At 38.3% G+C, this 27,470-nt stretch overlaps 1 protein-coding gene across 3 annotated transcripts in view; it reads right to left on the bottom strand.

Annotated features, from left to right (window-relative positions):
* LOC105479059 (notch receptor 2) overlaps positions 1-27,470 on the bottom strand; it is a 189,885-nt gene that overhangs the window by 110,061 nt on the left and 52,354 nt on the right. For all 3 annotated transcript variants that reach the window (XM_071069751.1, XM_011736858.3, XM_011736856.2), the window contains exon 2: positions 8,274-8,355. In XM_071069751.1, coding sequence (XP_070925852.1) covers positions 8,274-8,311 — 38 coding nt within the window. In that variant the 5' untranslated portion in view covers positions 8,312-8,355. The remainder of the gene's footprint in view (positions 1-8,273; positions 8,356-27,470) is intronic.

Here is a 27,470-nt window from a genome sequence, read left to right as displayed (position 1 = left end):
GGAGACTGTGTTGAAAGAAAGCTAGCTAAATTCACATCTATTAATGCCAGGCTGCAGGCCAAAATTTGTTGATTTAATTTCTTGGCAGTAACCCAAGACAGCTAAAAGGATACAGGCAGAGTCTAAGAACCAGATTCTCCTACTTCTTCACTGAACACTGAAATATATAAAGGTACCAACTGAAAGAATAAAAATTAGTTGAAAAGAGTATGGAAATTATGTTGCTATGTGTTAACAAGCTATTAACTGGTGAGGCACAGTGGTTCAGGCCTGTAATTCCAGCCCTTTGGGAGGCATAAGTAGGAGGATCACTTGAGCCCAGGAATTCAAGACCAGCCTCAGCAACATGTGAGACCGTGTCTCTATAAAAAGTTTTAAAAATGGGAGAATGAGGCAGGAGGATGGCTTGAGCCTAGGAGGTGGAGGCTGCAGTCATCCATGATTGCCCCACTGAACTCAAGCCTGGGTCACAGACGGAGATGCTAGTAACCAAGATTTCCTTTACAAAAGACCCCTTAGGGACACATCATATTTGATAAAGGATTTTAATAGGACATAAGTATTAATAAGAATCACTTAGGAATGGTACTGTTAAAGGGTCCAGATCTCAAGTCCTAATACAACGAAAAGCCTCACAGGACATACTCATATGCATCTGTAACTCACTATGCAAATGTAAGGTGCCATATTCAACAACTTGTGACTTTTGTGCTGGCAACAACATTTATCAGAAATCACTGAATTTAACCTGTCTCAATTTAACAACTGCATGAATCTGTCTGGACTTGCTCCTGTTCCATTAGTAAAAAGAAAGGAGAAGTTTCAAATTAGTTCTCTCTACTGAAGCACACTTTCATAGACAATATCCTCTATCCCTACCTTCACTGCCCTCTTCTCATATTTCATCCATAGTTATTACATAGAGCTTTCATGCAATATTCACCAAACCTGGCCCATGTACACTCATGTAACTACATGCAGATTCAGTGTTCTAGTATGACATGAGGTACTCAAGCCTACCTAATGCTACTGTCTTTAAATTTAGAAATTACATAAAGCAGTGTTTTAATCATATTCCTGATCTGAAAAGTCCTCCTTTCATATACTTTCAAATGTTCCACACTTCCTTTTCAGAAGGTTCCATTTGAACTACCAACTTAAAACAGGTAATTCTGTCCCATTTTATTGATAGAGAAACTGAGACTCAGGGTGACAGCACATTTTCCACGAGTATATCTCAGGTCCGCTAAAGAGTGATGGGATCTTGAGCAAATTATTTAACTTCTCTTAGCTTCTATATAGTCTCTCTCTCACATAAGGACTAAAGTAAATACATGTAAACTACTTAATTGAGAACAGACCCTAAAATGCAATAAGTGGTCAGTAAATGTTAGCTAGCATCATAGACTTTAACTTGCCAAAGATCCAATTGTTAATAGGAATCGAGACTCAAACTTAAGTCTATCTGGCATAAAACGCATATGTCCTCAGCTGGGTGCTGTGGCTCATGCCTGTAATCCCAGCACTTTGGGAGGCCGAGGTGCGTGGATCATGAGGTCAGGAGATTGAGACCATCCTGGCTAACACGGTGAAACTCTGTCTCTACTAAAAATACAAAAAATTAGCTGGGCGTGGCAGCAGGCGCCTGTAGTCCCGGCTACTCAGGAGGCTGAGGCAGGAGAATGGTGTGAACCTGGGAGGCAGAGCTTGCAGTGAGCCTAAATAGCGCCACTGCACTCCAGCCTGGGTGACAGAGCAAGACTCTATCTCAAAAAAAAAAGAAAACCCACATCCTCTTCATGTCATCAGTCAAGGATCTTCCATGACCCTTACTCCACTCACCAGTGCCAGGCTAAGCCATGCTAGTTCATGAGGCAAAAGAAAAAATCAGGAGTACTGATCTCCTTATTTAAAATTTTGATAATTTTCAACTTATTTTGCATTAATTTTGATTTTTTGAACAACTACATACAAATATTATTGATTTCAATTACTGGGTTGTTTTGGCACTCTCTTAAATTTCACAAGTGAGGCCAGTGCCTTACTCGCCTCACCATGGTCCCAGTCCTGCCATTCACTGGTGGCCCCGTATAGAAGGCCACATTATAGTCAGTTTATTTCATACTTGGCTTTACTTTGAATCCCCCTAAGAAGTCCAGGTTAATGAACTGGTAATTATTTTATGACTTCCCAAAGAAGTGTGAAATAATATGATAACAATATTGCAACTACTACCACATACTTGAGTTATCTGTTATATGTTGTATACATAAATAGCATGCAATAAATAATCCTTGAATTAAGAAATCCTGAACGCATTACATTTTAAGAAGAGATTACTCTAGGTATTTAATGAGCCAAAAAACAGCATTCTTTTTTTGTTTTTTTAATTTATTTATTATTATTATACTTTAAGTTGTAGGGTACATGTGCATAACGTGCAGGTTTGTTACATATGTATACTTGTGCCATGTTGGTGTGCTGCACCCATCAACTCGTCATTTACATCAGGTATAACTTATTTTATGTTAAAAAGATTAGCAAACTATGGAAGAGTGGCTAAGCTTCTGCTATCATATTCCAGAAAAACTATATACACAATGTTCAGCTAAATAGGCACCCTACTTGAAGGAACTAGGCTGGCAGAACCAGTTTCAGCTGAGAAGAAAGAGAAAGTGATTTAACAGCTGATATTTTGCCCTGTCTATTTCTTTGATCTGACAATGCCCCTGTGCTTCCGTGAATGCACTCACAAGAAGGTGAAGGAAAGGGGAAAATGCTGAGTCAGCCATGACTTCTGAAATGCCTTTCTGGGGGAGAAGCACCACAACACAAACATTGCCAACACATCCTCCATAAAAAGCTAGGTTCTAAGGGATTATGAGTGTCTCTACCCTCTACTTACTATACAGACATCTACCAAGAAGACAAAGAAAGCAATGGCTCTAGTTTTTCTTGGATGGATTCAGGAGATCTGGACCACCAACATGACTCCCTAATCCTGGCAAGGAAAATTGTTAGCTGTTAATGTTTAATGTTTATTACAGCTAGCAGACAAGTTTTAGATAAAACGTGACACAAAGTTGTATTTTATAACACTTTATATTTATAATAATTTACCTTAAAGTGTAGTTTTTAGATCAGCACTTTGGCAAAAAATAGACATTCTCAAATGCAAGCACCCATCTATAGGAACGTATACAACGCATGGTGACTTTCTGCTATTACACAAACACTATGTTAGATATTTACCAAGTGGTATGTAGGAAATTCTGAAAGGCCCCTTTATATTTCCAATTTTCATCATTAAAAACAATTGCAGAGTAACTTATATCAGACTAACCCTCTTGTTCTGGACAAAATATCAAAGGCACTGGAGAATCACTAAAAGCAGGCATAAACTAGAAGGGATATAAGCCTCAGAAAAAGCGAAGTAAACTATATGAAATCCACATTTACAGTTTGTTTTTTTTTCCATGAAGGTACAACCCAGTCCATCCAGCAGAAGAGGAACAGTGTGCAAGCAGAAAATGGAAGTCCTGCTATGCTGAGGAGTCAGAGGTATCTGGAGCTGTCACAGCAGCTAGAACATGAGGAAAAATCCTGGAAAAGGCAGAACCACAGAGTGGGTAGCTTCAAAGGATGCATACAACTCTGCTCAAATCCTTAAATAATTCCTGACTATGCATGAGCAAGATAAGATTCAGAAACCCAAGAGGAAGTAAGAGCTGGACAGCTGAAAAGACTAAGTAGAAGGCTCCTGGGGCTGGGGGTTCCGTTCTGCCTTAGAGGGGCTTAATGAACACCTCAGGGCTTGGTAGGCCCCTCACACTTTCCACTGAACCCCCAGAAGGGTCACATCTTGGGAATAAGAGCCCTATCCCATGACTAAGATTTATATCACTGAACTAAGGGCAGAACAGAAGTAGGCCCACCCTAACATGTCCTAAAATCTAGCATCCATAGGATCAAGATGATCTGCCAATCTTGACAAAATTCAACATTCTTTAGTGGGAGACAAACTTTAAAATCTGTCACCCACAACGTCCACTAAAATAATGTAAAAGTACCATACATGTGTAAAGTAAAGGGAAACTGTACCCATTGTCCAAAGAAAGAGCAGTTGATAGAAACAGAAACACATCCATAGACAACCCAGATTTTAAGAACTAGCAGACAAAGATTTTAAATAACTACAATAAATATGTCCTTAAAATGCACATTTTGTCAATTACACAAATCATAACCTAACCTACCCCCAGAATACTAGTGAACTTGAGTTGTCCATGACCTTTAATCAAATTGGGATTTAGAATGGTTTATATTTGAAAACCCGAAGCAAACAACTTGAAAGTAATTAATGACATCAAATTTAATCATATATTTACACCTCCCAGAAGGACAAGAGAAAGAATAAAATATCTTATCTCTCTGTAGTGAGAGGGCTTTATTAAGATTTGACAGTAGTTATTTAACAGCAATAATTGAGTTTTATGCAAGATTACACAGGTTCTCCTTATCTGGCATCAAAATCTAATCACAGACTGATAGGGTACTTAGGCTCCTAACAGTGAGAAAAAACAGTTGAGCTGAGTACAAAACTAATCTTCAAAAGTACTTATCTTCATCTGTCAATGTGATCTTATCAAGGATTTTTATAATTTCTATAAACAATCATTATATTTTAGCTGAATCAGTAGCATTATACTGTCTAAACAGATAGTCAGATTCCTTCTATTTTAAAACATTTTCTACCAGTTCCCATCCCACCACTCACCACTTACCCCCACCCTGGCCCTGTAAAAGGAATTTGGCTTCAACTTTCTTTTCTTAATCCACTAAGCAATCTCATGAATAAAAAGATAATCGCATGCCCTGCATGCCTGATAGAATTTTTTATAAACCTTCTAAGTGTTTTAATATTTATTTACTATTTTGTGAAAATAATATTTACTGAACAAGCTAGATCATCTTCTTTCTCCATAGAAAAAAATGTAACGTTGGTGAAAATATACTGAAAGCTCTGCTAAGTACACATTATTTTTGCATAAAATTTTGCTTAAAATTCTGTGGAGGTAGGCAAAGCACTGTAGAATGATTGACATGGCTGCCTTGATATTGTTCTTGCTTTTTCTATGTCCACTTATGTTGACCCTACCACTCCTAAAGATGCTAATATTACTTTTGCTGAGGTAGGGAATCACTCTCTTTATACAAGTTTTGTTGTTCATCTTGGTCTCCCAAAAGGATGGCCTCAGCAATTTTTTTCTCACTCTCTCTCAAGGAGCTTGTTTCCCTCAAAACAAGAAAGACATCTGAGGGACACACCCAGAACTGTATCCATAAGTATTCCATCCTATCAGCAATTAACAAGTACCCAGGGACAGAATTTAGGCAGCTCCATTTTCATCAACCACAGGTGCCTGCCCTCAGCAGTGTTCTCCAGGAACTGGTGGCAACTTCATCTCTCCAACCTTGGTTGGCAAGTATGAGGCTAGTAACCCAACAGTCCAACAAAGAACGACTGGACTTCTTCCCAACAGTGACCCTTAGGTGTCCTCTCCTGGTAAATGCTCAGAGATTGGTCTCCCCTAGAAACCTTCTCTCCCCATGTCAGACCAAAAATATATAGGCAAACACTTAGAACCTATTCGAAATTCTCCACATATAAGTCACCAAGTTGAAAGACCTTCAGATAGAACTAATTTACCTCTCTGTGTGGTATTACCATCCTGAATGCTATGTGAAGTAAATATATTTTTTTAAATTTTACTTTTAAGTTCTGGGATACATGTGCAGAACATACAGGTTTGTTACATAGGTATACATGTGCCATGGTGATTTGCTGCACCTATCAACCCATCATCTATGTTTTAAGCTCCACATGCATTAGGTATTTGTCCTAATGCTCTCCCTCCCCTTTCCCCCCATCCCCCAATAGGTCCCAGTGTGTCATGTTCCCCTCCCTGTGTCTATGTCTTGTTATTGTTCAACTCTCACTTATGAGTGAGAACATGCAGTGTTTGGTTTTCTGTTCCTGTGTTAGTTTGCTGAGAATGATGGCTTCCGGCTTCATCCATGTCCCTGCAAAGGACATGAACTCATTCTTTTTCATGGCTGCAAAGTATTCCATGGTGTATACGTGCCACATTTTCTTTATCCAGTCTATCATTGTTGGGCATTTGGGTTTGTTCCAAGTCTTTTCTACTATAAATAGTGCTGCAATAAACATACATGTGCATGTGTCCTTATAGTAGAATGATTTATAATCCTTTGGGTATATACCCAGTAATGGGACTGCTGGGTCAAATGGTATTTCTGGTTCTAAATCCTTGAGGAATCACCACACTGAAATTTTTAAAGGAGAGAACCAGTGTCTTCTTATTTAACATAAATAGATAAGAAACATGTGCATGATGATATCTACTTAGCACCTTTTAGTTTAAGAAACACATTGTTATACAATAACTATACTAGGCACTGTACTAGGCATTAACTATGCAAAAAATGCATAAGACTAAGACCTCACATTCTAGTAGAAAAAACACATCAACAAATGACCATAATGCAATGGGGTTAACTACCATAAGAGTTGAATAACAGAATAAAGCAAGCAACTAAGGCACCAAATGCCACAAAGAGACTGAACAAGATTTTAGTGGCCAACTCTAAGGTATTAAGTTCCCTCCCTTATTATCTCCAGTTGTATCTCCATTCTTAGAGGAGAATACACCACACTTTTTTCCCCTAGCTAGAAAAACTAAATGAGCAGCCCATATTAAGCTACATAAAACCTTTATTTCCAATGTTATCTTTATTCCAATCCAAACAACCTATTGTTAAGCTTTACTGTCATCACAGCTTAAAATATTTTCACTTTAGTGAAGAAAATCATTTCTGACGTGAAAAAATTAATCTTGTTTATAACATTAAAAAACTAAATCCTGGTGTCAGAACAGATCTCACTGGAAAAAAAAGCTGTAATTACATTTCTGGTAAGAAATAAAAATGTGTTGGATAAACTCATGTAAAATGCTTATTAAGCAAGTACCTCTACCAAAGCAAAGAAAAATTACTCCTCACAAAAGTGAAGGAAGAGAAATTTCGTATTACCAAATCTTATTTCTCCAGCATCTTCCCTGAAATAAATAGAATGGATATATATTCCTCTCAAAAATTTTCAATTGAGGTAGAAGAAAAAAAATTATTTGGAGGAAACCTAGAAAAGCTATCATGAAATTATCTCACAGCCTTCTTCAAACAAACAAAATGTCTTGGCTAGAGCAGATGGTTGGAGAAAAAAGGAAAAAAAAATGCTCTTAAGAACTAGCCTGCATTTTCCTTCATCTTTACTCTTTTATCCCCATATAATAATACACACTCACAGCCCCTACTCCCCGCCCCATCTACACATATGCATACATCTTCCTTTCTCACTGTCTCACTTTCAGAATTAGATTTTTTACACTAGAAAACAAATATGAATATAATATTCAATTATACTGGGCAGAATATTAAAATTGATATCTATTTGGTTTTACTTAAAAACAAGATCATAGTTAACACGTTAAGGGGAGACTCTAAGAGTATGCCTTAAACTGAAAAACACAAGGGAATCTACTATACATATATATGTGTGTGTGTGTGTATATATGTATATATGTGTATATATACGTGTGTGTGTATGTGTATATCTATATATATATATATATATATATATATATTTTTTTTTTTTTGAGACGGAGTCTTGCTCTGTCACCCAGGCTAGAGTGCAATGGCATGGTCTCAGCTCACTGCAACCTTCGCCTCCTGGTTTCAAGTCATTCTCCTGCCTCAGCCTCCTGAGTAGCTGGGACTATAGGCATGTGCCACCACACCCAGCTAATTTTTCTATTTTTAGTAGAGATGGTGTTTCACTATGTTGGCCAGGCTGGTCTTGAACTTCTGACCCTGTGATCCACCTACCTCAGCTTCCTAAAGTGCTGGGATTACCAGTGTGAGCCACCACACCCGGCCTACCCCATATATATTAACTAGCCACCCACTGAAAAGTCTTTTTCATGGTGAGAAAGATAACAGTAAGATAGTAAGAAGTTCTTATTAACTAATTATCTGGCATCCACATCCTTCCATCCTCGCCCCCAACCAAAATCTGTACCAGGAAAGCTCAAGAACCAGTAACATTCCACAGAAGTATTAAAAATAGTGGAGTAGAGCCAAATCTTGTCCAGTGTTCTATTGCAAAAAGAAAACATACGAAGAGAAAAACTTACTTGCAGTATCCTGTGCCATTGTGGTAGGTAACACACATTCCTTCATTTACACAGGGTTCATAGCCATCTCGACACTGCAAGGCTAAAAATAGAAACAAATGCACATTAGAAGTAAGTCACTAATCATAACCCTAAGACACCAAAGAAGAGTAATCCAATCCAGATCAACATTCATTCCCACCTAATTTGTGTTTCTTTTTAGAGTTTTAATCAGCTTTTTATTTTTTGGCTTCTAGCACAGAAGCCTATTCCAAAAGTATCTTCCAACAACAACCATGTTTGTGGTCTTGAATGATGCTCTTACTTTTCTGTGTTCCAATATCTCCAGCTGTTACATCTCCTTCTCCCAATTAAAAATTAAAGCCATACCATCTATGACATGACAGATCATCTTGGGATTTAGATACTTCAGACGAGTATTCTAAGGATTCATCAATGAATGTCTAGGAAAATGTTAGATAAATAATAGATCACCATTATATTGATGAATTACTTAGCCTTCAGGTGAAGTTTTAAAACAGACCACTTCAAGAAGTAATCAGAAACAGCAATAACAGTCATTCAACAAACTGAAATTGAGAGCCTAGTATGTACCAGGCACAAAATTAGGATCCAGAAAAAAGGAGAAATGGAATACATAAATGAATAAACATAATCTCTAGCTTTAAGGGGCCCATAAAAAGATGGGGAGTAGAACATGAATACAGATTGTAGAGAGAGTATCAAAATAAATAGAAGGAGATAAAATAAAAATTCTCAAACTCTTGATTCCCCCATTCCCTTTAAGAGACAATGAAAAGGCACTTTACCATCTGAGGCCCTCCCAAAAACAGACTATTCAGAAAAAAGAACAAAAACAACAGCAATAGTAGAAATTTTCACTGATTACAGCCAAGAATGGAAGAAGTCTACACAAAATCTGCCAATCACTTGCTGGATAATTAGAGTATCTTGATTGCTTAGCTTTTAGAGTTGAAATTTTCATCACCAAAATACATATCGAGAACCCTAACAACTGGAAAGGTAAGACAGAAAGAAACTTAGTCAAACAACAAATATCAAAATTGAAGCTCATGAACTCTTCCTTGGAGGTTATTAAGATGTCCATCTCTTATGATAGTTAATGTATAAAAACCTGAAAGCAAAACTGAGAAGTTCCCACTCCAAGCTTCCTCTAACCACAGCACTCTATGCATAAATTGTGCAAGATCAGAGACTCTAGGCCTGCCCATCCCTGGCATCAAAACCAATAGCCCAGGTGCAAGCTGGATGCCAGAACAACTCCTCCACCAATTACTGCATAAAAGCCCTTTATTTGCCCAGTATTGTATCCAGTAGTGGAATCATTTGAGAACATGTTTACAGAAAATGCATCCCATCCTTAAAATAATATTTTTAATGGTAATAGTAATAATAATAGGAGCTAACACATAGAACTTACTAAATACCAGGCACTGTCCTAAGTACTTTACATAAATTAGCTAACTAATTCAATCTTCACAACAACCCTTAGAAGTAAATTTCATTATACCCATTCTCAGGTGAGAAAACAGGGAGGATAAGTGGCCTGCCTACTATCATACCAGTGAGTTAGAAAGCCAGAATTTGAATCCAGAGACTCTGCCCTTAACCACCGAGATACACTGCTTCCCACTCCCTGAAATTTCTCAGGATTGGCAGGGTGGATATTATTATACCTATTTACCAATAGTGAAGGCCAGAGAGAATAAGTGGCCTCTTCATGGGGCATTGTACCACTAGCTAGTGGGCAGTGCTGGGCCTAGGACCCAGGTCTCTGCTAAGTCCAGCCCATCTCTATGACAGCTGTTGGGATCACACACAGAGTCACCATGCTGCAGGCCCAAACAGGCAAATTCAGGAAGAGGGTCATCTTGCTGTCCATATCCCACTTCCCTGTAAGGCTCAAATGCTCCCTCTTCCCACACTGATAAGCCCAATGCAACAACTATAATTAAAACATTTAATGTCAGGTTATTTCCTCCATACCAAAGTTCTCAAACTGATTTTTTCATTCTCTTTAGACACTTTTATTAGTTTCAGTGAGAACTTCCGGGGTTTTTTCTATTTACTTTTTTTCTTTAAATAAAATGATAAATAAATAAAACCCTCACAGTAGGAAAGGAATGTCCTGTAGGCACAGAAAAAGCTGTAGCTCTGTCCCCCTGCAGGAATCCTGGTGCAGTGGAGGGACTCAGGAGACCTGAAATCCTGTCTGTACCTCTAACTGCAAGCAAAGCACAACTTCACGGGGGCTCAATTTCCCCACCTGTAAACCAAGCTGAGAGTGAACTAAATGTCCCTGAAGATACCCTGTGATCCACCAGCGACAGCTCCCACCTTAAAAGTACATGAATGGCATGCCCAGTGCCTGAAGAAACCTATCCTGGAGTGCATAAAGACCCAGCCACCCATGACTCAGAATGCCATGGGTGCAAAAATCACGGCCTAGTCCTATTAAGTGTCTTGACAAATCATTACAGTGACAGGTTCAGAGAAATACAAACAACCCAAAGTCAATATGTAGCAATCAATCTAGCAAATAACTTTACAGCCTAGCCTTAGTGAACCAATCAAACTCAGTGACTGAAAAGAAGGTGGGCTTACCAGGCTAATAATTAATGCCACTTGGCTGATTTGTGGGATCATGCTACCTTGAACCTTTAACATTTACTGAGCCATGGTTCTCAAATTTCAGCAAGCACTAGAATCACTTGGAGGGCTTTTTAAAAAAGAGTGTTGGACTTGACCCCCACAATTTCTGATTAAGTCCATAGGGAGCCTAGGAATCTGCATTCCTAACAAATTCCCAGGTGATGTTGACACCACAGGTCTGAGGAACCACACATTGACAACAAATATATGAAAGCTTGAGTGTCCACTTTTAAAAATACTCAAAAGATATATAATATAGAGGTCATAGATGATTTAGATGATAATATACTGCCTGAATAAACAGGATGTGGAGAAATGGAACCCTTCTACTCTGTTAATGGGAATGTAAATTAGTACAACCATTGTGGAAAACAGTGCAGAGGTTCCTCAAAAAACTAAAAATAGAATCACCACATGATCTGGTAATCCCACTGCTGGGTATCTACCCCAAATATTTTAAATCAGTTTATTGAAAAGATGTCTGTACACCCATACTAAGTTATGGAAGTGTCCCTCAACAGATGAATGGATAAATAAAAGGTGGTAGATAGGCCAGGTGCAGTGACTCACGCCTGTAATCCCAGCACTTTGGGCGGCCGAGGCGGGTGGATCATGAGGTCAGGAGTTCAAGACCAGCCTGGCCAAGATGGTGAAACCCCATCTCTACTAAAAGCACAAAAATTACAGCGCGTCTGTAATCCCAGCTATTCAGGAGACTGAGGCAGAAGAACTGTTTGAACCTGGGGGGCGGAGGTTGCAGTGAGCTGAGATCGCGCCACTGCACTCCAGCCTGGGTGACAGAGTGAGACTTTGTCTCAAAAAACAAGAAAAAAAAAAGCGGTAGATTGTATACAGAGTGGAATACTATGCAGCCTTTAGAAAGAAATTCTGTCATTTGAGACAACATGGATAGAATTGGAGAACATTATGCTAAGTGAAATAAGGCACAGAAAGACAAATACAGCACGTTCTCACTTATATGTAGAATTAAAAACCATCAAAATCATAGAAGCAAAGAGGAGAATGATGGTTACAGAAGCTACGGGCCTGATGGTCAATGGGTACAAAGCTACAGTTAGACAAGAAGAATATTTTTTTTGTATGTTTGAGATCTATTGCATAGTGTGGTGAATATGGTCAATAATATTGTACATTTCAAAATTGCTAACAGAGTAAATTTAAAAAAATGTTAAATATTTGAGATGAAGGATACAATTGTTCTACATTGTATTTGTAAATTATAACATCACTTTGTACCCCATAAATGTATACAACTATAAATTGACAATTCTAATTTTTAAAAAAGAAAAATAATCTTGAGACTCGTGGCTTTACTCAGGAGCAAAAATGAGTATTATAATTATCTTCCATACAAAGAGAAATTAAAACTTTGATAACCTGAAACCATGAAAGTGAGACTGGGAAAGACCTCACTTTAAAATTCAATTTACTTTTTTCCAATGTAAAACATTTAAATTTAACAATAAAATTGAAGGCAGCTTCATGTTTATAAAGTAAAAAAAGAAACATTAAATCATACCATAGAGAATTGATGCTTAAACTGATGCGTTAATAGACTCCAAGAAACTAGTCACTCACAAAGAGTCACTTTTTCCCCCAATTTTCATGTCAATAAATACTTGCTGGCTGAAATAAATCTTATTTACTGTGTGTATCTGCTGCTTGTAGAGGCCCTCCTCTACTCCACCAAAAAAAAAAAAAAAGGGCAAAAAGCAGTAGATTTCAATCTCATCACTCCATCACTTGGCAATGTAATACAAAAATCTAGAAGCCAATTTCCAATTTTCATACACTTTCAGGGCCGTGCAGTTGGGAACTAGCTACCTAATATTCAGAACATATTTAGAAAGCATCTACTATTAGCAGGCACAGGTCCTGATGTCAGGGATACCGTAGTATAATGAATAAACTCCCTGTCCTCAGGAACCTTATTTCTATAAGAGAAAGGTGGCTAAAAAATTAATAAATAAAATCATTTTGGACAGTAATAAGTGATAAGTTCCACTGGAAACAAAACCCAGTAATGGGATAAAAAGCAATCATGAAGGCTGGGGGTGCAGGAGCATACCTCATATAGTGTCTAGGAAAGGCCTCCCTGAGGAGGTATGCTTTGAGCTACACTGTAAATGAACAAGTGTCATGAAGATATGAGGGAAGAGCATCCCAGGCAGAGGAAACAACAAGTGTAAAGGCCTTGAAGTGGGAAAGAGACTGGTATTCCAGGGTCATATGGCTAGAGGTTATTAAGCAAGGAGACTGGCCAGGGAGGCAGGCTGGGGTTAGATCACAAGAGCCCATGATAAGGATCACAGCTCTAAGTAGGAGAGTAAACTACTCAGCTGTTTTAAACAAGAAAAATGACACAGATTTATGTTTGACAAAAGTCAAGATTATGAAATGGTCCAGTGAGTAAAAAGGCTTTTCTTTTCTTTCTTACATAAGCTTATTCAAATCACCCCTTTCTAGACTAGACTGAAGACATCCATTTTCCCAGCTCCCCAAAATGGCAATGATTTTATTCTAATAGCATCTAACCTTCCAGAAGCACTACCTGTAACATGTTGCCCCACTACTTTCTAACCCACAATGGCTGTCAGTTCTTACTTAGTTCTCAGAACTTAATCTCAGTTTGGCTCTCCTAAGAACCAGTTGGGAGGTCTGTGCAGTACCTTCACACAGTACCAAGTCTGGCACGTTTCCTTCCAAGGACAAGCCATTTCTTACTTCAACCAGTCTAGGCTCCCATGCTGGCCTTCCAGATCAGAGCTTACCTTACCTGCCCAGTATTACTCCCCACCACTTCCACTGCATTCTCTGCCCAGTTTATGCCCTCTTTCCTGAACAAATCACCATTGAACTCAGTTCCATTCCTCCATATATGTCTGCTTCCTCTGATTGCTGCCTTCCTCATTACCATTTAAATTCTACCCATTCCTTCAAGGCCCAGTTCACCTCTTGCCTCACCCAGAAAGCTTCCCCTGGAGGGTTCTGGTCCTCACAGGGCCACCACCCCCTATCCTTGTAACACTCATGACTCTCAATTCAGCACTACATGGTCTTCTAGCTCTCTGCTTTTTCACTTTTAAGTTCCTGGGATATAGAAAACATTTCTTCTTTTCTGAATATTTGAAGCAATGCAGATAAGCAGTTGAAAGCATGGATGTAGAAATTAGACGAATCTGGGTTTGAATACTAGCTCCACCATTGACCTTTCCTGTTTCTTCTTTGTGCTTGATATAATTTGGCTATTTTGTCCCTTCCAAACTTCGTGTTGAAACGTAATCCTCAGTGATGAAGGTGGGGCCTACTGGGAGGTGTTTAGGTTATGGGGGCAGATTTCTCATGAATAGCTTGGTGCCCACCTGCAGTAATGAGTGAGTTCTCACTACCATGTGAGCTGGTTGTTTGAAAGAACCTATAAATTGCTCCCTCCTCTCTTGCTATGTTGCATACCTGCTCCCTCTTCACCTTCAGCCATGAAAGTTTTTTGAGCCCTCACCAGAAGCAGATGTTGGCTCTAAACTTCTTGTACAATCTGCAGAGCTATTAGCCAAATAAACTTATTTTCCTTATGAATTATTCAGCCTTAGGTATTCCTTTAGAGCAATGCAAAACAGACTAACACACTTCTTTTAAAAAAGTATAGCACTGAAGGCATAAAGAGAAGTGATCCACTAAAGGTAAAATAAACAATATATGTGAGCAAAAACTCAGTTTTAATACAGTTCCACTAGTATTTGTTGAGCAACTATTGTGAGCATTGTCCCCTACTAGGGCACTGCATGAAAATTAAGCACAAATAAAACAAACAATGTCTGTCCTCATGGTCCTTACAATCTAATGAGGAGAAGTTGGGAGTAGGGGCAGAGAGAATGTGACCTACCCAAATGACTCTAAGATAAATACAAACAAAATAAAAATTGCCAATACATACCCTTGGCATACCCTCTTAATACCAATCTCAGCATCACTCCAAAAAGAACTTTGAAGAAATACAATATGAACCCTTGATGTTCAGCACTAACTGTAACTCAATCCAGACAAGGTTCTTTTATTTATTCAGGTTTATCAGCCCCAATTGTATATAAAAACCGCAAATAACACAGTAAGCTGCCATTGATTTTAACCAGTTCCAGTGCCTCAGAAATTTATTCATTTAAGGATAAGGCTAAGGTATCCAGACTTGATAGAATCTTCCTTAAAATTTCCTTTAGGCATTTACCTAGGTTTTCCAATGCTTTTCAATGTCATACCAGCTACGTATTACTGGCTTAAAAGGCTCCCTTTGTTTTAGGCATTTCTAACATGAGTAATTAAGTCTGTACTTCAGCCAGTGTAATCTGAGCAGCCTTCAATGTGTTTTACTTGTTGCCATTAACATGTAATCGTTTTAAATTGGCATTACTTGTTGCTTTGTAGCCTCTTCAAATAAGCCTCTGTCTGTTGTCTATCTCACATGATTTTTTTTCATATCTTCCTCCCTGTCTGCAGTGTGGTATCTGTGCTTAGATCCACTGCTCGATCAGAAGAAATTTTAATGTCTTGACTGTCTGGGACTCCTAAAATACATGAAGAGGAGTTATACAGGGCTCTTTTAACTTTTTCTTCAACGTTTATGCAAATTTCAAGTAGCAATATTTGAGAGAGATGAAGTCTGAGTTTACGCCCTAGGATCTTGGCTGTGGTTGGCTGCTGTTGATTCTGGCACATGGCCTCTGGAAGAGGCTCAGTAAAATGAAAAAAGCAAAGTTTTCTAAAATGACTGCCTGCATTATTACCAAAAATAGGAGAATTGAGGGCAGACAAGGAGACATCAGGGATTTGCAATAATTCCCATAGCACCCTGCAATTTCAAACAACAAAACTTTCACTAAATTTTTCATTCCATTTTTTGGGATCAAGCCATGAAAAAAAAATCCAAACAAACAGAAGAAGTGCGGAAGTTTCAAATCCCAAGTGGTACATTTAAATAAAAACGAAGTGGAGAAACATCTGTCTTCCTCCTTGAAATCTGTCTTGATTAAAAGGAAAAAAAAAAAAGAGCAATAAGAGAGACATCAATTTTGTTTTCCTAACAGTGTTCCAAGGATTTTTGTGCTCTTTACAGATATTATCATATAGAAAATGTGTTTCCTACCTAAGAGATGCTAATATCAGATCCCAAAGTTAAGAACTGGGCTATAGGGTCACAGCAAATTATTATTGCTTTTCAAAAACTGAAAATATACCTTAATTTAAGAAAATATAATCAACAAAAACAACTTATAAATGAATATTTTATATTACTAATAGAATTTTCATACTATAAAAAAATCATTCCAGTTAGCTGATAAATCTAGAATAATTTTTGGTTTTAAAAATTCCAATTTTGTTCTATTTTATAATATTGAACTTATTGCAAAAAAAATTCATCAATGTTTGCTGTGCTATATTGAAATCTACTACACACTGTGTGGTTTTTTCCTTTTATTTTTCTCTTATTAAAGACTTCAGAAAAAAATTCAGTTTATGCATGGGTTAAATTTCAATTCCTGGATTTTGGAGATGAGACTAATGCATTCAGCTTTTCTACATGAAATATAAGGTTTGAAAAAATCCACAAATACTTACAAATCAGGATGTAGCCAATTTGCTAATAATGATCACCTCCGTACGTATCCATGTACATTCTTTCACCTGAAAAACATTTTACCTCCTTTTCCTTTTTCTCTATCTTGCTAAATTCCAACTATACTTCAAATCATAGATAAAGCATTATTTTCCTGAAGAAGCATTCAGGGACCCACTGATACAGATGTTCCTCTTCCGTGCTCCCATTTTATTCTAGGTAGATGTATTATTAAGTGCTGGCTCACTCATCTCTCTCTCTCCCACTTCTATGCAAATTCCATAGAGGCAGTAACCATAATTGGCTCATCTTTGTACACCTGGGACCTAAGAAGGTGCCTGGACCACAGCAGGTACTCAATATTCAATAAGATATTCAATAAACTAAATAGCTATAATTAAGACAAAACCTATGGATAAACCCAACCTTCAGCGTGTATGTTTATGTGTGCAATTTCACTTTGTGTAACAAATAGAAAAGTAAAATAAGAAAAAAAATGCAAATTTCCAGGCCTTTAACAAGGATGAAAAGTTGAGAAAGTAGAATTGTACTTTTCTAATCTTTGCAAAACTAAAACAGCTTTGAAAGTTCCTTTCTTACAATTTGTATGAATGAAGATACACTCTCCACTCTTAGCCTCCTATAAATCTTAAGCCATGTATATTATGGTAAAAACTGACTGAAATAGGTTGAATGCAAGCCAAAATAATTTACATCTAAATGAAAAACATAGAAAACAGAGTAATAAAAAAATTCCAACTGAATGGGAAACTAAGATAGTCTGTTTTTATTGTATAGTATTATCTTCCCCATGAGTAGATTCACTAATACACATCAGCAGAACAATAAGCACCAACGAGATCCAAACAACACTTCAGTATAAGTATCTAACTCTTTGTAAAATGACATTGACCAATAAGATCACAGAGTTTACATGTCCAAAAGGTTCAAGATCTCAGTGTAATAAAATCCAACAGTGAGGAAGAAGCTGTATCATATCTAGAAATTAAATTATTATCTACAAAAAGGGCTACATATTTGTGTGCTGCTTAGTGGTCAAAAAAGGTAAATATGAAGTGTTATCCCATTGTCTTGTCTCATATCTTGTATTATCTGTTCTGTTCCACTATCTTTATTTGTACTATTATCAAGACAAATTTTGCCTGTCACCAATTTCCTGTGCTTTTAGTAAACCCTCCCTTTTTAAAGCTTTCTAAAGACTATTTTGTTAAGTACAGCTTAGTTTTTTTAAGTCCTTAATTTTAAGTACATGCTTTTAAATACCCTTGCTGGAAAAAAATTTATAAATATATATAATCTTCTTGCTATACACCCAAAAGAAACAACATACTCTTTTAGCTTAAATTGTTCAGAACACTTTTTTTTTTTTGAGATACAGTCTCAGTGTCGCCCAGGCTGGAGTGCAGTGGCGCGATCTTTGCTCACTGCAAGCTCCACTTCCTGGGTTGACGCCATTCTCCTGCCTCAGCCCCCCGAGTAGGTGGGACTACAGGCACCCGCTACCACGCCCGGCTAATTTTCTGTATTTTTAGTAGAGACGGGGTTTCACCGTGGTCTCGATCTCCTGACTTCGTGATCCGCCCGCAAAAAGTGCTGGGATTACAAGTGTTCCGCGCCCAGACCAGAACACTTTTTAAACGGAGCCGACAATTTCTCGTGTTTGTTAATTTAGAGGTAGACACCCAAAGAGAAATTAAAATTAAATCAAAATTATGTTAAAAATGAAAATAGAAAAACCTAAGATTGCTACATATTATTATATAAAATCACAGATACTTCCCAAAACAAAACAGGGAAAATCCAAAGAAAAGCCTCAGATTTCCCCACATGCATCCTTCCTCACAGCCTTTTTAAAGCATCCTTGGGTGGTAGCAATGAAGGCTATTCACAAAGCTGGGTAGAAAAGTAAAATAAGAAAGAAAAAACTGCTGCAAATTTCCAGGTCTTTAACAAGGATGGGGACAGAGGTCATCAGGGATACCATAATCAATGTACTGTGCAAAAATAGTGCAGAGGAGATTGGTTAGTCCTACATAAAGTCCAACTACATATATGGCTAACTATTCTCAAGTCAGGGTTCGCAGAAGCTAAGGTTCTAACATTTGGATTATTTTTATATTATTATCTGGGTCAGATAATATGCCTTCAGTCAAAACCAAACTCTGTTCACCTGTGAATAGTATTCCTGTACCCAAATTCCTGTACACATCACTGAGAACTGTCTAAACCCAAGTGCTTCAAAAGATCCTAAACCCTCAACTCATACCCAGGATATTTCAAATAAGCTCAGAAACTAGCACTGTGAGGAAAATATCTAAATATGAAGATATTAATGCCCATCATTGCCATTTCCAGAGAACACACCTGAGGCCAAAAACCTTGGAACAGAGGAAGGCAGATAATAGAAAAATATCAAATCTTTATTAAATACTAAAGGGAGAAAAAAAACATAAAATATAGCCCTAAACGGCCAGGCACAGTGGCTCATGCCTGTAATCCCAGCACTTTGGGAGGCCGAGGCGGCGGATCACAAGGTCAGGAGATTGAGACCATCCTGGCTAACACGGTGAAACCCCGTCTCGACTAAAAATACCAAAAAAAAAAAAAAAAAAAAAATTAGCTGGGCGTGGTGGCAGGCGCCTATAGTCCCAGCTACTCGGAGGCTGAGGCAGGAGAATGGTGTGAACCCTGCAGGCGGAGCTTGCAGTAAACTGAGATCACGCCACTGCACTCCAGTCTGGGCAACAGAGCGAGACTCCGTCTGAAAAAAAAAAAAAAAATATATATATATATATATATATATACAGCCGTAAACTTCAATTTTTATTTATTTTATTCTCCCTTGCTTTGCTTCTTCAGACATACATCTATGTCCCACATCAACACAACTTGGGCCTCCTGGTCAACAGAAAAAATAAAAATGTGTACTTAATGATATTTGGTGAGAAGCTGATAATCTCAATGTCCAAATCAGTTCCTCTTAGAAACGCCAGTCCTCCAACTCCATCAGCCTTTTGATTACTCATATTCTTTCTTTATTGGAAATGCAAGCAAGAATTTATCTTCAAGACTACTCAGATTTGTGCAGAGCTGTAGCAGTCATTTTAATAAAAAAGCAGCTCAACACACTAACAGTCACAATCTGGTTTGCAAGTGCTCACAATCATTCTATTTGCTCATCCAGTTGTTGCTGGAATGACAAAGACAGCAAAGACAGAAAATTTTGTATATATTAAGTGACCATATTGGAACTTAAACTTTCCATGTTTGTGTCTTTAAGCACAGAAGAGAACTCTGAGTTACTCCATTTGCAGTAATACCTAATTTGCCAAACTCAAAAAGTTATGTTGTCTTTGATAAAGGCTTTCTTTGTTCTAGAGAGGTCAAAAGATTTCTCTCCAGCTTCAGTCTGAAGATCTCCGATCAAAAGAAACAATATAAATTCCAATATATTAAATTTTAAAATGGGGGGTAAGCCCTAGAAGGAGTGTTGGCTTTCTTGAGCCCAGTGCTTCCCGGACTCTCACAAATGATTCATAAACTTCTAGAGGAAAGAGAGAGAGAAGGAAAGGGAAAGGGAAGGGGAAGGGGAAGGGGAAGGGGAAGGGGAAGGGGAAGGGAAGGGAAGGGAAGGGAAGGGAAGGGAAGGGAAGGGATGGGAAGGGAAGGGAAGGGAAGGGAAGGGAAAGGAAGGGAAGGGAAGGAAAGAAAGGAAGAAGGAAGGAAGAAAGAAAGAAAAGAAAGGAAAGGAAAGGAAAAGAAAAAGAAAAGAGGAAGGAAGGAAGGGGAAGGGAAAGGAAAGAAAGAGGAAGGAAGCAAAAGAGAGAGAGAAAGAAAGAGAGAGAGAAAAGAAAGAAAGAAAGAAAGAAAGAAAGAAAGAAAGAAAGAAAGAAAGAAAGAAAGAAAGAAAGAAAGAAAGAGAGAAAGAGAGAAAGAGAGAAAGAGAGAAAGAGAGAAAGAGAAAGAAAGAGAAAGAAAGAAAAGCAAGCTAGCAGATGCCCTGGCCTATCTCCCATTTCATCTGCTTTGTTGCCACTCCTCCTGTCTGGAAGCCTAAGGGAATTCCACCAGAAGACAGATTCTGGAGCTAGGCAACACCTAAGTGATGTCTGCTCCACCTAGCCTCAGCCCAGCTAACTGTTAAGGAGCAGGCCCAGTAGTTTTCTCTCTCTCTCCAAGAGAGGATAACCAAGTCCTTAATTTCCCATAAGACAAAAAGAAAATCTGCCAAGTGACAGTTTATTCTACTCTTTAATGGTCACAATGACCTGGCAGAGGAGATATTTCCATCTCTTTTGTTTATCACTCTTAAAATTCTCTCCAGTAAAACTCCATTCTACTTTAGGGACATGGGAGTGACACTCATGCTGAACAAAAGGGACCTACAAAGGGAGTTTTACCAGTTTCACCACTTCGAGCTCGATGGGAATGTCCTTCCCACCATCACCTCATCACATTAACAGGATTAAGTCCTTTGGAAAACCAGTATAAAAGCAAGTAACCCTCAGTTCAAGCAAAGGGACAAAGGATTTAGTAAATGTGGTTATTAGTGTAGTGCTGGTGATTAAATAACATTTCTCCTCCCCACTAAAGCACACATTACCTCACTGAAAATATTAAAACCAATGCCTTGTAATCACTTTGGCTATGAGCCTAAATATATGTTACCGCAGAAAGTCTCAAAAACAAGGTTTTAAATTAAAAAACACTAAATAAATCTAATATCCTCCCCTCCCCCAATCCAATGTACTCTGGCTTTAAAATTGTTAAGAAGAACAAGTTTATAAATTTGAGCACAGTGAGTTTTTCCACAGAAAATACCCCAAAAGCAGTAACCTTCAGAAAATACAAGATTTTACTCTCAAGGAGTAACTCTAATGTGAGTTTCAGAAGTTAGCCAGCCATATCCTAAATCAGTTGGCTGGTCAGTTTCTTCAAGTAAAATGAGAGTAACAGGCACCTATGCTACCTGAAGATGGAGCTAATATGGCGTGGCATCATGAAGAAAAGCATGGCATCTGACAGCACTCCATAGAATATATTTAGGATTAACATCTCAGCTTCTAACCGGCAGGGATTTTCAGCTGATTTCCATCTACATTCCTCCACCCAAGCCTACAAAGCATTCTATGGCTTGTGTGAACACCTCAGCCAAACAAATCAGAAAGTCAGCTCACAACCCTCAATTTCTCACTCCTGAGAAGGCTGCTCATAAACAGTGATCTCATTTGATCCCCACAACAACGCTATGAGGCATGCAAATTGGTATTAGCACCATTTTACACAAGAAACTGCAACTCAAAAAATAAGGGCCTTGCCCAAAGTCATACACAAATCAAGATGTCTGAACAGGACCAGAGCACAAGTCTTTTACCTACTGACCCAACATTCCTTTCACTCACTACATCTGTAAATATGCAGTTAGAAAAACCTGATATCCACCATAATCTGCAAACTTCCATAACACACATTTGTGACTACAACATTCTCAGGTAGATAACCACCCACATACCAGCTATGCACATCAAAAACATTTACACCAAAGATCAGCTAATGACCTGCTTATTAAAACAAAACCAGGAATTGCTTATCAAAAACAAAACCAGGACTCAGTTCCAGGGACAGAGGGGATGTCAATGCTGTATCTGAGAACTACCACTCATACACATGCCCTAATGACTAACGCCCATTCATTAGCATCACCCCTACCTACACAACAAAAGAACCCCACTTTTGAAAACCTGCCAACTCTAGGATTCCGCATACTACACTATGCATTATTTCTCCAGGAAAAAAATAAAATAAAAAAAGCTACCCTATGACTGAAATTGTTTAGAATTATTTATTTGTAAAATTGACACTGACAAGATACCATTTCTTCTCAATAATAGAGTCGCATCACAGGAGCAAAAGGAAATTATGGAGTTAGAGATGGAACCAGATCAAAGTATGATATACCCTATATACAAGAGTATACAAGAGTTTACTCTTAAAAAAAAAATGATGGCCCTATTAAAAGTAGGTAACCCATCATCATTTTATCCAAGTACCCATAATTCAATTGATTAGAAGTAAATCCCTCCAACAACACATCTGCAGTTAAGTTAGTGAAAACTGAACTACTGAACAAGAGAAGCATGGCTTGCTCCTCAGAGAAGACAGGTCATAATGTGGTAAACCAAAAATGCCATAAGAGATACAGTATTTTCTTCATCTGGTCTGCTTCTTTCCAACTAAAGAAATCAACTCAAGAGGGGGAAAAAAGACAAAAACTCACCTTCCCAAACCAATAAACAAACTATCCAGTCACATACCCTTCATGATGTTGAATCTCAATTTAGGAAACCTCAGACAGCTCACAGCACTGTCTTATCCACAAGGCTGAGAATACAAGACTCTTGTCCTCCAAAATTAAAGTATAAATTTTATCACTAAGTTTGGTATACTGTCCCACAAAATGCCACCTTATTCCATGTTCACACCACTAAAGAATTATAAAAAATAATGACATATTAAAAAAGATCACTCCTCTGTTTTCCTTATGGCATTTTTATTATCTGACACATATAGCAAACATGGACCTTGAAATGGGAGATAAATTACAACAAAGTTTTAAACTACAATAAGTCTATAATAAATAATATACTCTATAAATAAATTATCAAAATTCAGGGTATTTGGTTATAGAAATCTAAGGAGGAAATGAATTTTTGAAATGTCTCAGGCAAAAAGAAAACTAAAAGGCTATAATCAAAGGAGATGGGCAATTTCTTTTTGTGCATCTAAGCCCCACTTCCGAAAGAACAGCTGTCTTTGCTCAGCTGTAGGAAAACCACAGGACTTGGAATAACTCACTTAATGTACTGTCCTTCTTATGTTAAAATGACACTGTTGACTCACCCTCAGTAGGATATGTGCTTGGTTAAACTTGTTTTTCCAGTAATAGTAATGAACTGAGTTACTCTACTATTGAAATGATTTGCATCCCCACAACTGAAAAAAAATATTTGGAAACACCTACATATCTCATATGCATGTCCTTGAGTAGTAGGTCTGGTTTGACTATGTAGCCAGAGCTTTATGCTTCTTCAGAGTCTCTCCACAAATGATGATCAGTGTGATAAAAGAATCTCTCACTGCATTTGCTCAGTGAATAATTGTCTTAGCTAATCCCCACAGTCTTGGGCTTCCAAAGTCTGAAATGAAATAAACTGTCTAATTTATTTTCTTACTTTTAGTTACATATACTGCACAAATTTGGGTACCAAATCCACAACCCTTGCATGCAGCAGTATCATTCAACAAGGTCCTGTAGGACAGTCTGGTAGATTCCCCATTCTACTGCTCTGTCATTTCTAGCCTACTCACTAGTTAAGGCTGAAAGAATTTAAAAAAAAAAAAAAAAAAAAGGAGCCTTTACCAAGCCCTAACTCTAGATTATGAATCACACTAATCACCATATGGGTGGGAAGGCTTAATAACTTCAAACAAGGATTTTTACTTATACCAACCCAATGAAAGGATTGTTAGTGCTGCTTAGATCAAAAACAGTATTCCCTCTTCAGGAGAGATATAACCTAATTCATATATATCTTCTATCCTTATCTTTTCCACCTCAAGAATACAGTTTTTTAATTGAAAACTTTAACCCAAAAATTATTTTGCAAAGGGATATCTGAAACATGGGGAGTAAAAGATAATCTACTAACAAAAGAACAAACATCTTAGACATTAAACTCTTCAATTTACATTCGGGACCAGTGGTCTGCAAAATTAGGTGTGTGTACCCCAGAAGTGGGGGAGGTGTACGATCATCCACTGGGGCACTGGAAGAAATTTTAAAATATCTCCATATTTATGGTCTAAAAAACATATAATTAAGCTTTACTTAGAGTTAACATATGCATATATGGTTTAATAGCTGGACATTTATATATAATGTATAAATATGTATTTACTTAAAGGAGGAAGGATTTATGCTTTAAAAATGTTTTTCTTAGGACATACATTTTTTAAAGGTTTGAAGCGTTCTGCTTTACCCCCAGATTTCACAAAGTAGGATACATATGCCCTCAAGAGTATACAGTATGCCAGAAAAATGCAAAGAAACTGGATAAACCTGGTGTATCTTCCTGGCATCTCTATTTCACCCACTCTAGGGTAACCAACATTCATTCTTCTCTATAATCAGGTGCTTTGGAAGATATCTCTGGCTAACATGTCTTTAGGATAAAAGAGGCCACAAAATGATGGCCTGGATTCTGGGTTCTACACCTGGCTCTCTATCATCTAGCCATCTGACCAAGGGCCAATCACTTCACACTTCTAGGCCTTTCCAGCTCCTACTGAAATTTTGTGATTCACGAGTTAAGTTTTTCATCCCATCTTCAGTTGCTTCATGACCCTGCACATGTCATTCTTCTAATTAGAATGTAACAGCCACTCTTCTCCACCAATCTCAGCCTCCTTTCCACTCTCCAATGAGGCCTTGACTTTGCATTCTCTCAGCTTCCCATGATATGTTTATATGATGCGAAAGGGCACTTTCTGGAAGGCTCTGTAAGTGTTCTCAGGTTATTACCAGTGTCCCCCAGTACTTCTGGACAGACTATAGAGCTCCTTTGGCTAAAGTGCTTGGGGAAGCATTCTGCATGGGGGACCAACATGTATCATCACCTGACCATGCTGACAATCTACAGCCCGGCCCCCGATCCAAATCAGCAATATACTAATATTAAGGAAAAAGTAACAGAAACCAAAATCACCCACCTAATGAAGATATATGATCAAGCAAAAGAAAATAAGGCTGAGAACATCCGCAGGTAAGCCAGGCTATGAGAAAAATAGCTCTGAATTCAGAAGGAACAAAACGAGGAACCGGGGAGAGTATAGAGAAGTGTTAACTCACACTGGTAGGATGTCCCCTCTCACTCAAAACAGCTTAGTTCATATCCCAGGCATGGCCACTCTATCAAAATAATTAGTAATTAAACAAGTTAATATATGCAACATGCTTACAGCTTGGCACTGTTAAGATTATTACCCTCTTTCCTTCAAGCACAGCAGAACTAACACGAGAAATGTCACATCTTTATCTGCAGACTTTGGGGGCTCCAAGGCAGAATTTTCACCTACTCAGAGCAAGCTGAGATTCAACTTCCCTTTTCAGGTTTCACCAACATCCCTAAAGGTTCCATAGTATATCTGCCATCATGTGGAAAGAAAAAATTCAATTCCCAGGCATTCCCAGGTACACTTCTAAGGAAGTGGTATGGTGTGAAGGATAAAGCAGTGGACCAAGGGCTAAAAAGTCAGACTTCTGGCCTGGCACAGTGGCTAACACCTGTAATCCCAGCACTCTGGGAGGCCGAGGCAGGTGGATCATTTGAGGTCAGCAGTTCAAGAGCAGCCTGGCCAACATGGTGAAACCACATCTCTACTAAAAATACAAAAAAATTAGCCAGGTGGTAGTGGCGCACTCCTGTAATCCCAGCTACTCGGGAGGCGGAGGCAGGAGAATCGCTTGGGCCTGGGAGGTGGGGGTTGTGGTGAGCCAAGTCGTGCCACTGCACTCCAGTCTGGGTGACACAGTGAGGCCCTGCCTCAAAAAAAAAAGTCATCTTGTATTTGTACTGCTACTATTTTTGTGCTCTTGAAAAATTACTTACCTTGCTTTTTTTTTTTTTTTTTTTTTTTTTTGAGATGGAGTTGCTCTCTATTGCCCAGGCTGGAGTGCAATGGCGTAATCTCAGCTCCTGGCAGCCTCCAACTCCCAGGTTTAAGCGATTCTTCTGCCTCAGCCTCCAAAGTAGCTGAGATTACAGGTGCATGCTACCATGTCTGGCTAATCAGGGTTTCACCATATTGGCCAGGCTGGTCTTAAACTCCTGACCTCGTGATCCGCCTGCCTCGGCCTCCCAAAGTTCTGGGATTACAGGCATGAGCCACCACACCCAGCTGAAAAATTACTTACCTTTCTAAGGCCTACAGTTTGTAATCCGTTTTTAAAAAGTGATTAGATGACCTATAGTCCCATAGCCAAGAAAACAGTAGCTTACCAACAGGTTTTACTGTGACCTACAGTGAGAAATATATCTTGTACTAGACCTCAATACTCACATATATATGTGCATAGCAAAAAGAAGAATTTCAAGAAACAATGCTTATCCATACTACATTACACTCTCTATTCTACCCTTTTTTTCCCCCAAAGTGCTGTTTGAGACTTAGCAAATTGGCTTCATGACCCATTTGTGGTCATAACCTGCAGTTTAAAAAACACTGGACTAAAGCATGTAGTAAAGAATGTGGCTTTGCAATTAGACAGACCCAATACCACTTTTGTTTTCTGGTTTTGTTTTTGTTTTTGTTTTTTTTTGAGACAGGGTCTTGCTCTGTCACCCAGGCAGACGTGCAGTGGCACAATCATGGCTCACTGCAGCCTCGACCTCTGGGGCTCAAGCAATCCTCCTGCCTCAGCCTCCCAAGTAGCTGGGATCACAGGTGTGCACCCCCACTCCTGGCTAATTTTTTGATTTTTTGTAAAGATGGAGTCTTGCTATGTTTCCCAGGCTAGTCTCAAACTCCTGGTTTCAAGCAATCCTCCTGCCTCAGACTCCCAAAGCACTGGGATTACAGGTGTGAGCCACCAAGCCCAGCCCCAGCACTACTTTTAACTAGCTGCATAATCTTGGGTAAACTACTAACCTTTCCAAAGTACATCTTTTAAATTAAGACTAATACACCAGGGTTTTTTCTAAGGACTAAATGAGATTTTATATATATAATATATATATATAAAGCACTTAGCCACACTGTCTGACATGAAATACACACTCAATAAAAAGTTATAGTGATGACTAATAACATCAATA

The sequence above is a fragment of the Macaca nemestrina genome, chromosome 1 (genome assembly GCF_043159975.1).
Source record: "Macaca nemestrina isolate mMacNem1 chromosome 1, mMacNem.hap1, whole genome shotgun sequence".
NCBI lineage: Eukaryota > Metazoa > Chordata > Mammalia > Primates > Cercopithecidae > Macaca > Macaca nemestrina.
Note: the sequence above shows the minus strand (reverse complement) of the source record. Positions and strands in the feature narration are given on the sequence as shown.